This window comes from Nothobranchius furzeri, chromosome 1 (genome assembly GCF_043380555.1).
Source record: "Nothobranchius furzeri strain GRZ-AD chromosome 1, NfurGRZ-RIMD1, whole genome shotgun sequence".
NCBI lineage: Eukaryota > Metazoa > Chordata > Actinopteri > Cyprinodontiformes > Nothobranchiidae > Nothobranchius > Nothobranchius furzeri.
In genome coordinates, this window is record NC_091741.1 from 75,565,589 (window position 1) to 75,577,612 (window position 12,024).

The 12,024-nt window shown below is 41.4% G+C and overlaps 1 protein-coding gene across 1 annotated transcript in view; it reads left to right on the forward strand.

Annotated features, from left to right (window-relative positions):
• The window catches only part of LOC139069636 (uncharacterized), a 438,794-nt gene extending 431,252 nt beyond the window's left edge, over positions 1 to 7,542 (forward strand). The window contains exon 3 of the mRNA XM_070550291.1: positions 4,844 to 7,542. Coding sequence (XP_070406392.1) covers positions 4,853 to 7,411 — 2,559 coding nt within the window. The 5' untranslated portion in view covers positions 4,844 to 4,852 and the 3' untranslated portion in view covers positions 7,412 to 7,542. The remainder of the gene's footprint in view (positions 1 to 4,843) is intronic.
• The last annotated feature ends 4,482 nt before the right edge of the window (positions 7,543 to 12,024 follow it).

Consider the following 12,024-nt stretch of genomic DNA (forward strand, 5'->3'; position numbering starts at 1 on the left):
GATAGGAGACTCAACAGAAGAGTCAAGACTTCAAGTCCATTGATTTCAACACATCTGAGCAGCAGTAGCTCAACAGGTTGAGCTGGTTGTCCAGTAATCGGAAGGTTGCAGGTTCAATCCCGGCTCTGACAGAGAATTCTGCTGTTGTGTCCTTGGGCAAGACACTTAACCCACCTTGCCTGCTGGTGGTGGTCGGAGGGACCGGTGGCGCCTGTGCTCGGCAGCCTCACCTCTGTCAGTGCACCCCAGGGCTACATCGTAGCTCATCACCATCAGTGTGTGAATGTGTGTGTGAATGGATGAATGATACACTGTAGTGTAAAGTGCATTGCAATCCTTACTCTGAGAGGCGCTATACAAGTGTGGGTCATTTATCTTTTATCATTTATTTGATCATATTATAATTTGACACTTAGTTACAAGAGCACTAAATCTGTCACAAGTTTGAATCAAAGACAACTAGACATTATTTGTTTGAGCTGCTCCTTCATAATAAAAGAACACAGGGAGGTTTGAGATCTCCACAGACCCAGGTGAAAGGTGATTTATCTTCTAGGACCAAGAAAAATAGTCGAGTTGTCTTCTTTTGAAGCACTTGATTCTGAATAAGGATTTAAATCACAACTGATAACTTGAATTTTCTTTTTTATTTATTTATTTATTTATTTGGCCCTGATTTGGTGCTGTCATGTTTTGACAAACATCTTCCTTGTTTTGTTCTGTTATTTGTAGTGATTTTTGAATTTGAAATGTACATTAGTACCTCATGAAAATGGGTCAGTTTCATTTTGCGTTGTGAATAATTCAAGTCTTTTTATTGATAATTAAAAATAAGAATTATATATATATGGTCAAAAGTTTTAGAATGCCCCAATTTTTCTAGCTATTAATTGCAGTTTAATTTATTCAAGTCCAATGAATAGCTTGAAATGGTACAACGTTAAGTGGTGAACTGCCAGATGTTAAAAAAAGGTAAGGTTGCTCTAAACTGAAAAAGTAATGTACATTTCAGAATTATACAAAATGACCCATTTCAGGGAACACAGCTGTTCTGGAGCAATGGAGGTTGATCAAGCTTTGAAAGCTGGTGCTACTAATTCCTACAGGTGTTACAACATTTTTGGATTACTTACAACCCCCTCTTTCTGTATAAGAGCAGTGTTGGAACATACTGTGGTACCATACCCTCATGAGCATCAGCTAAACAGTTGTGATCAGTTTCTGACCCTGGCGGTAAGGCGTTTCCTGTTTCCTGTGTTGCACTACGTGTAGCTGTTTGGTGTTTGTGGCTTGCTAAAACTGATTATTTTCTCTGTACTAGGATATCTCTGAGTTGTTGTAGCACATAAGCACGGTGAAACACACATTGTCTGTTGTTCCACCTAGCTTTTAGGGAACCATTTGAGTTTGCACGCAGTTTATTGGTGTTGGTTTGCTCGTCCAGTTAGCTTAGCCTCAGCACGGCTATGGCTACTTCTGTCTCTGCTTCTCCGTCTCCCATCTCTTGCTCTCTGTGCCAGATGTTTAGTTACTCCTCTGCCTCCTTTAGTGATAATGGTACGTGTAATAAATGTAGCATTTTTGTAGCTTTGGAGGCGAGGGTGTCGGAATTGGAGGCCCGACTCTGCACTGTTGAAAAGCCCGTAAACAGCCGTAGCTACTTAGCTAGCACGGGGCTAACTAGCTCAGAACCACCCTGTAGCGATCCTCCAGCAGAACCTGAGCAGCCGGGACCTCAGGCCAGCTGGGTGACGGTACGCAGGAAGCATAGAACCCAGCCCGTGGGCCACCACCAACCCGTCCACGCTTCTAACAGATTTTCCCCGCTCAGACAAGCCGACTCTGATCATTGGCAGCTCCATAGTCAGAAACGTGGCATTAGAGACTCCAGCAACCATAGTTAAATGTTTACCTGGGGCCAGAGCGGGCAACATTAAATCTTATCTGAAACTGCTGGCTAAGGATAAGCGTAAATACATTAAGATTGTTATTCACACTGGCGGTAACGACACCCGTTTACGCCAATCGGAGGTCACTAAAATTAATGTTGCTTCGGTGTGTAAGTTTGCCAAAACAATGTTGGACTCTGTAATTCTCTCTGGCCCCCTGCCTGATCGAACCAGTGACGACGTTTAGGCGCATGCTGTCCTTCAACCGCTGGTTGTCTAGGTGGTGTCCTGAAAACAACATGGACTACATTGATAATTGGAAAACTTTTTGGGGAAAACCTGGTCTGATGCGAAGAGACGGTTTCCATCCCTCTTTGGATGGAGCAGCTCTTCTTTCTAGGAAAATGGCCAGTTTTATTAGTCCTCCATGACAGCCCAGGGTCCAGACCAGGAAGCAGAGTCGTAGTTTAACACACCCCTCTGCAGCTTCTGTACTGTTACCCACCCACTACCCCATAGAGACAGTGTCCTGCCCACGACCAAAATCACACAGATTAAATATCAGGTTTAATAAAGCAAATCATGGAAATCCCATAAATATTAGAACAAATTCAACTGAGCAGAAAATTAAAAAAATTAAATGTGGGTTATTGAACATTAGATCTATTTTTCTAAGACTTTGTTAGTTAATGACTTGATTTGTGATAATCAGATTTCTTTGCTCTCTCTCACAGAATCCTGACTGCAGTAAGAGGACTATGTTAGTTTAAACGAGTCGACTCCTAATTATTTAAATCATCATATTGTTCAAAGTACAGGGCGAGGAGGAGGAGTAGCAAACATTTTTCATTCAGACTTATTAATCAATCCCTTACCAATTAATAGCTACAGTTCGTTTGAACATCTTATTCTTAGTTTCCCTAAACCAGATTGCAAAACTGTAAAACCACTCTTGTTTGTAGTTTTATATCGTCCACCAGGCCCTTACTCTGAGTTTTTGGATCAGATCTCTGATTTTTTATCTGATTTGGTGCTAAATACTGATGAGGCCATTGTAGTGGGGGATTTTAACATTCATGTGGACATTGAAAATGATAGCCTCAATGCAGCCTTTAGTAATATCTTAGACTCAATTGGTGTTACCCAAAGAATACATAGCTCCACCCACTCCTGCCATCATACATTAGACCTTGTGCTGACTTATAGCATAGAGTGTGAGGAAATAACGATCTTTCCATATAATCCAGTCCTCTCGGACCACTTTCTGATAACCTTTGAGTTTTTTTTATAACTTGAGTTCTCAAGACATGAAAGTAAATTTCACTATAGTCGGTCTCTATCCGACAACGCTGTTGCATCTTTTAAATCACCTGTTCCATCTTTACTGTCCTCAGCATCACAGAGGAACGTAGTAGAGGGCAATATTTTCAGTTCTAGCCCCTCACAAATTGATGCCTTAGTTCATAATGTTACTTCCTCTTTACGTGTGGCATTAGATGATGTTGCCCCTTTAAAAAAGAAGGTAATTAGGGACAGGAAGTTGGCTCCCTGGTTTAATTCTCATTTACGAGCTTTAAGACAAAACTCTAGAAAATTGGGGAGATCATGGCGCTCTACGCATCAGGAGGAATCCTACTTATCCTGGAAAAATAGTCTTGTGCTTTCTAAAAATAAGCTTTGACAAACCAGAACAGCTTATTTCTCAGCATTAATTGAGGGGAATAAGAATAATCCTAAATTTGTTTTCAGTACAGTTGCCAAACTTACACAGAATCATAGCTCTGAATCATCTATTGCCTTAGCCCTCAGCAGCAACGACTTTATGGGATTTTTTGACAAATAAAATTAATGCTATTAGAAACAAAATCTTTAGCATCCTCCGTAATGCGATTTCTTCTTCCTCAGTAAGTGAGGCAGCTTCAGAGGTAACTGTAGAACATCATCTGTGTTTGAACCGTTTTGATCCAGTTGAGCTTTCAGAGTTATCGAAAATATTAGCTTCATCTAAACCACATATGTCAGACTCAAGTCCCATGGAACAGATGCGGCCCGTGGAGCATGTTTATGTGGCCCGCGAGATAAATATCAAAAATATATTAAAACTGGCCCGCTGGTCGATTTTACCGCAAAGACTACAACTCCCATGATGCTTTGTGGCATCAGCGCGGAGCTGACGCGCCCCCTCCTTTGTGTTTTTTTTCAGCGCCTGCTGCCGATGTGTGCAGCTCCGCTGTCTCGGACAGACTACACTCCTCTCACTCAGCGCCGAGTTCACTCAGCTATTTTCTGACGTTGAAGCCCAGAAACGGAGATTCTAGCCGCTCAGTAAAGTGTTCACGACTGAAAGAGAAAGTTTTCCAACTAACATCCAGACAGAGCTGATATAACTCCAGCGAGCAGCGACACGCTCAAACCAGCACGGCTCTGTGGCTGCTGTCGTTGTGTTTCCTCCCCGACACACCACAACGTGGTCAAGCTGCTCAGACATGTTCATCAGCACAAACCTATGTGAGCACCTGTTGTCATCTAATGTTGTCATTATTATGATGAAGATGAACAAAACAACAGGAGTCTCCTCCTCAGCTCAGATCAACCCCATGATGCAGGTATCTGGCTGGAACAGGTGAGCATCACAGTAAACCAGTGGAGCAAACTGAGCTTTAAATATGTTGGTTTTATGCTCTTTTTCTGCTACAATACATGAAAGTTAACAGGTGAGATATTGCATTTTCATTTAAGATAAAATTATATTTTTATTTTGTTGTTGGCACGTGAGAAAAGATTTAACCGACAGTAAAAAAGGCAGTAGAGGGCGACAACGTCCTCTGCTGCCCGCAGATAAACGGAGAAGGAAGTGACGCGCCACCATCAGCGTCAGCCTGAAGAAGCCGGCAGCTGTCGGCGAAACCGTAGCTACAAACAGGTAAACAAAACTGTTTCTGTGTTTAAAAAAGAACGAAAGCATGGATTTACAAAGACACAGCAAGAACACACCTAAGATGTTCAAAGAGAAATACGGACAACAAGGAACGAAGGACTTCCGCCGTTTGGAACGATTACACCAGAAACGCGCACGTCTAAGAAACCACCTTCGCTTCTGTTTAAGATGCCGGGACGAAAACATCACACCCACAAGCCTACAGCTGAAAACATCGATCCGGACCCAGACAGCACAAAATATAATAGAAAGAGCACAGAGAGCACTGCTCAAGGAGAGGATAAGGAACGTCATAACCAAACAGAGGCGTGTGGAGGACGAACTGGAAAGAGGACACCTGGACTTGAAAAGGAATTACAAACTTGATAAACAAATGGAGGAACTAATTAAAGGACACATGATGGAAAAACAGGAACAAGAGTTCATAAAAGTGAAAGAAAGACACATAAAGAAGTTAAACAGACTCATAAACAAGAAAAAGAGGGGAGAAATACAAGGCAACTCCACACCAAACTCATGGGTATGTAACATTTCACAATACAAACTAACAGAAGCAGAAGAAAGCATATTAAAGAAAGGTTTAAACTTTGCAGTCACACCAAAAGAAATACCATATGATGAATTTATTGTAGCAACAGAACTAGCATGTCAACAGATCACAGATGAGGGAAAGAAAGCAGAACTCAGAAATAACGTAGTTGGGATATTAAAAAACAGCCAAATTCAACACAGCAATATTACAAAAGAAGAACAATCAGCCATGACAGCTTTATCCAAAAATGAACAGATAATTATTCTACCGGCAGATAAAGGAAGAACCACAGTAGTTATGGACAGAGAAAAATATAAACAACAGATGAAACAGATGCTAGAAGACAAAAATACATATGAAATACTTAAAAAAGATCCAACAGAAAACATTAAGAAAAACATGAAAAAATTACTGAAGCCACTGCACGAAAAAGGCAAAATAACAGAAAAAATGTACAAACACTGGATTCCCACAGCAAACATAACACCAAGAATATATGGAACACCAAAAATACATAAACAAAACACCCCACTTAGACCAATAGTTGACAGCATAGGTACACCAACATACAACATGGCAAAAGATATCAGCAGAATCATCAGCCCGTTATTAGGAAATACAGACCAACACTGCAAAAATAGTATAGAATTGGCAAAAGAACTAAAGGAAATTACAATAGAAGACAACGACATACTCATCTCACATGACGTCACATCTCTGTTCACAAAAACACCAACCCAAAAAACCATAGACATAGTAGTTAACAGAATCAGACAAGACAAAACTTTACATAAAAGGACAAACCTCACAGCAGATGACATAGCACAACTGATAGGACTGGTAGCTAACTCCACTTACTTCACATACGACAACACAATATACAAACAACTGGAAGGCTTCGCCATGGGTAACCCGTTATCAGCCACCCTGTGCGAGTTTTTCATGGAAGACCTGGAACAAAAAGCCATAGCCACCGCCCCCCCAAACTGCAAAATAAAACTATGGAAACGCTACGTAGACGACATACTGGAAATCATACCAAAAGGTCAAACAGAAACACTAACACAACACTTAAACAATATTGACGACACGGGCAACATAAAATTCACTTATGAGTTAGAAACAGAAGGCAGCATAGCATTTATGGACATGAAAATCACCAGGCAGACCGACGGGACCCTAAACATAAACACATACAGGAAACCAACACACACAGACCAATATCTATTATGGACATCAGAACACCCCACCATACACAAAATGTCAGTAATCAGAACATTATATCACCGAGCAAACATAATAACAGAAGAGAGAGACCGTAAACAAGAGGACAAACACATACAACACGCTTTAAAGACCTGCAGATACCCGACATGGGCAATAAACAAAGGAAAACAACAAACAAAAACAGAAAGCAAAGAACAACCCAAAAAAAGAACCAGAAACCCAGAAAGACAAGAACCAAAACCAGTGATAACCCTACCATACATCAGAGGCATAACGGAAAAAATAAGAGCAACAATGAAAAAACACAACATAAACACACCAACAAAGCCATACACAACAGTTAGAAACAGATTAGTACACCCAAAAGACAAAATATCAGCTGGACAAAAATGTGGAGTCATCTACGAAATCCCATGCAAAATATGCAATAAAACATACATAGGAGAAACCGGACGCCAACTCAATACACGGACAATAGAACACAGAAAGGAGTGCGAGAAAGAGGCAAATCGTAAACACACAAGAGCAGCAAAAGAAGAAGCAGAAAGCACAATAAAAAAGTCAGCCGTAACAGATCATTGCTTAAGAGAAAACCATATAATGGACTGGGACAGCACACGGATCATAACCACCGAACAACAAAAATACAAAAGATGGATCAAGGAAGCAATAGAGATAAGGAGACGTGGATGTGGGACCATGAACAGGGACGACGGAGTTTACACGCTGGACCACGCATGGGACTGCATCGTCGGAGAGGGGAGAGCGGGCAGTAGAGGGCGACAACGTCCTCTGCTGCCCGCAGATAAACGGAGAAGGAAGTGACGCGCCACCATCAGCGTCAGCCTGAAGAAGCCGGCAGCTGTCGGCGAAACCGTAGCTACAAACAGGTAAACAAAACTGTTTCTGTGTTTAAAAAAGAACGAAAGCATGGATTTACAAAGACACAGCAAGAACACACCTAAGATAATCAATCTATCCTTAGTAAATGGATATGTACCACAGGATTTTAAGGTTGCTGTAATCAAACCTTAACTTAAGAAGCCTTCTCTGGATCCAGATGACCCAATGAATTATAGACCAATACCTAACCTTCCATTTTTATCCAAAGTCCTGGAGAAAATAGTGGCCATCCAAGTATGTGAGCATTTAAACACTAATGATCTTTTTGAGGAATTTTAGTGTGGTTTTAGAGAGTATCACAGCACTGAAACTGCATTAGTGAGAGTTACAAATGATATTCTCATGGCCTCAGATAAGAATCTTGTGTCTGTTCTAGTCTTGTTAGATCTCAGTGCTGCCTTTGACACAGTTGATCACAATGTTCTTTTAGAAAGACTTGAACATGTAGGGATCAAAGGAACAGCACTGGGCTGGTTTAAATCCTACCTGTCTGATAGATTTCATTTTGTAAATGTACATGACAAATCTTCTTCATACTCCAGTGTAGCGTTAGGAAGTATAATGGTCTGCCCTTAACAGCTGCCCCTTCACACAGTACCATCGCCAAGGTCGGACGCTTGGTTCAGTATGTTTACATTCCAGGAGAAGAGACAGAAGAACAGAAGAAGAACGCTTTTCATGGATTAATCAAAGTACTTTATTTGTGATAAGCTAATCAAAGCATTTGTTGATCATTAATAATCAGGTGAATGATCTGTGAAATAAAGATGTCATGAGTTATGTGTTTAAATGAATAAACAGGGCTGCCCGGACACACTGATATGCATTACCATGGAAACGCATGACACATTGTTTTCAACCAATCAGAACTTTCGTCTGTGGTAGGGCAGAATCTGGTTTGTTTATGAAAGTAGTCCAATCCGGTTTACTAAGTTTCTCAAACAACTGGGAGATATAAAAAGAAGGCAACGCCATTTTAAGTAAGTTCCACGTTGCGTCCGACTTTCAGCAGTTACGTATTAAACTCAGCTCCAGGACATCCGAGTTCCTAAGGATTTCCATCGTCATCATTAAGAAGTTCAGACTGGCCAGCTGGACTTCCTACTTTGAGCTGAAATCTGTCAAGCTTGAGATTTTCCGTCGTTCACCTCAGTCAACGAGACGACGGTCCTTCAAAATAAGAGTGAACTTGTTGACGCCTGCCGATGCTAACTGAGTCGACCCTTCAGACGGGCGTTGTTTGCTGTGACCGCTGTTTCAACCAGCTCCAGAATCGCTGAAGGTCCGAGACCTGGCAATTCCTGATCTAACACGGGAGGCTCTTCCTGGGTACGTAAATACGGCAAATGGCGGCTCATGTCATCAGCTTCTGAAGCCTCGTGGTAGCCTAGTCAAAACAACCAGATTCGCTACTCAGCCTAGAGATTCTGAACAAAACACACACACACACACACCAAACCGAACCATCTACATCCATATGCATCCATCATTGAGATAGTCCTGGTAGTAGGGCTGAGCCATATCATACCTTTCACGGTAATACCAGTACAATCGTGGGCAATGATAAGAAAATGAAATATCGCGATCGGATAGAATGGGTAAAACGTGCTTGCGCAGTGCCTTTGTTTTCATACACTCATACGCACATGGCGGAAAAAGCATGGCGACGACGGAGAAGGGCGAAAGCGGCTCGTTGAATGAAACAGAATTTGTTTTTAAAAAAGGTGCTACTTCAGTGGTGTGGAACTGGTTCGGTTTCCGCCCGTCAGATACCCAACAAAGCACAATTTTTTGTAGAACATGCAAGCGGGCCGTCGTGGCGAAGGGAGGAAACACCACAAACTTATTTCATCATTTGAAGCAGAAGCACTTTTTGGAGTACAACAAAGCTGTTAAAGCACGCGAAGATGCGTCCCCTTCAACAAGTGCGGTGGTAAGACCAAAGAAGCTGGCTCAACAAACAATCGGCACAGCTATAAATAGCTGCACCCCGTATGACAAAAGTAGCAAACGCTGGGAAGAACTAACTAATGCAGTAACGCACTGCTTAGCCAGGGATATGATGCCCATTCAGAGTGTGGAAAAGGAAGGTTTCACAAAGATGCTTAAAACGTTTGATTCATGCTACAAGCTGCCCACCAAGAAATACTTCTCTAAAGTCACGTTGCCTGCTTTATATGAAGAGGTTCGTACTGAGGTGTCAAACGCATTATCGTCTGTGGAGTTTTTTGCGTCCACCACGGACATGTGGTCAAGCCGAACATCAGACCCCTACATGAGCCTCACAATACATTACGTGGACAAAGACTGGAAGCTAAAAAACAAGTGCCTTGAAACAAGTTTTTTCCCCGAGGACCATACCGGGGAAAATATAGCCAAAGGCCTAAAAGAGTTCCTCAGCTCGTGGAATCTTCAGGAGGAAAAACAGGTGTGTGTGACGACAGACAGCGGGGCCAACGTTGTGAAGGCTGTCGCACTCAACAACTGGACCAGACTTTCATGCTTCGGACATCGCCTGCACATTGCCATAGGTAAATTGCTTAGAATGTCAGATTAAGCATTTCTTGCATTAGTTTAAATGATAGTAATGTTTATATTATTAATCTTTAGATGTCTTTAAAAATGAACAGGAAGGCTGGATGTGTGCATTTATGCTGTGAGACCTTTTAAGTTTTGCCCTGCCCAAGTGTGTGTGTGTGTGTGTGTGTGTGTGTGTGTGTGTGTGTGTGTGTGTGTGTGTGTGTTATACATAAAACTTAAATGTCACACATTCCACACTGCATTAATATTGGTGTTGAGCAATTAACCGTTTTCCTTAAAATTTGTCTTTTTTAGAAAGAAGTGTGAAGGACCAAAGGATTGATCGAGCAGTTGGAGTGGGAAAGAAGATTGTTGGTGCCTTTGGTCACAGCTGGAAGCGCCAGCGTGCTCTGCAGGTTGCCCAAAAAGAACTGGGCCTACCAGAACACAAACTCATAACTGAATGTTGCACTCGTTGGGGCTCAAAGCAGAGAATGATCCAGCGACTGCTGGAACAAGAAAAGGCTATAACACAGGTTTTAGCTGCTGATAAAACCACAAGGCACCTCATGTTGACATGGCAAGACATTCAGGTGCTTGACTCAGTCAGCGCTGAATTGAGTCCACTTCTAGAGTTTACAGATGCTTTTTCTGCTAAAGAGTATGTGACCATTTCATGTGTTAAGCCTGTTCTTCAGATGTTTAACAATGACCTGTTAAAAGTAAAAGAGAGTGACACACCGCTGACCAAAGACATCAAAACAGCAATACTTGACTACATGAACAAAAGCTACAAAGACAGCGTCACAGAGTGGCTTATTAACATGGCTTCTCTACTTGATCCACATTTTCGCACAGAATATTTCAGTGAGAGTGAGAGCGAAGCCATCAAAGTTCAGGTCATGAGTGAACTAGAGCATCTTGTGTCACACCAGGGTAGCACAGCCACAGGTGTTTCAGAAACACTTCCCACATCTGCTGGAGACCAAACAAGTCAGGGAGCTGCTAAAAAGCCAAAAAAGAGTCTCGGGAGCTTTTGGAAGGGACCTGTTAGTGGCAAGACAGATGTAACTGCAGAAAGGTTGCTATCTGAACTGAGCAGTTATGTGAACAGTCCGCCAGCAGACAGTGAGTGTGATCCTCTTTTGTGGTGGAAGGTTCACACGGTAAACTTTCCCAACATCAGCAGATTAGCTAGGAAGTACCTCTGCATTCCAGCAACTAGCTCTGCATCTGAAAGGTTGTTCAGTACAGGTGGAAATGTTGTAACTTGTCTACGATCCTCCCTTAAGCCCACATCTGTGAACATGTTGGTGTTTCTGACAAAAAATCTTAAAACTTGAAAAGGGCACTTTATCCATGTTGTTTTTTTATGTATTTTTTTTTACTCAAGAGTTTGAGTTTTATGTTGCAAAGCAACACTTTAAGTTATGAGATATTACCAATGGTTATGCACAGGAGGATATTCAGCCCATTTGCACAAACATTTTAATGTAGTTTTGATGCACGTAAAAACTGCTGCTTAAGTGAAAATATATTGGTGGGTTCTTTGCACTAATAAAGTTGTTAATTTGTAAAGTACTTTGTCTCGCATCAGTCATATCGTCAGTTATATCGTTATCGCAAATTTTCATATATATATCGTGATAAATATTTTTGGCCATATTGCCCTGCCCTACCTGGTAGATTGTAAGAATTTATAATTATAGAAATTAAAGATTCTTAAACGATCCCAACTTTCTCTCTTTCTTGTCTCTCAGTCAATACAAAGTGTTGAAGTAAACTCCCTGATGATAAAAACGACCACTTCTGATTGATTATTTAGATTGTATAAATATACAAGATCAGGTAATTAAATTATTTAATTACAGTATATAAATATACACTTCTAATCACAACATTACATTACATTACATTATGGTGGAAACAGTGGTGGGAGAGTCAATTTGTGGAAGTGGAAGCCGAGAACACCGGATTACGACAGGAAGCAATTGACCTTAAAGCCGACATTGCAA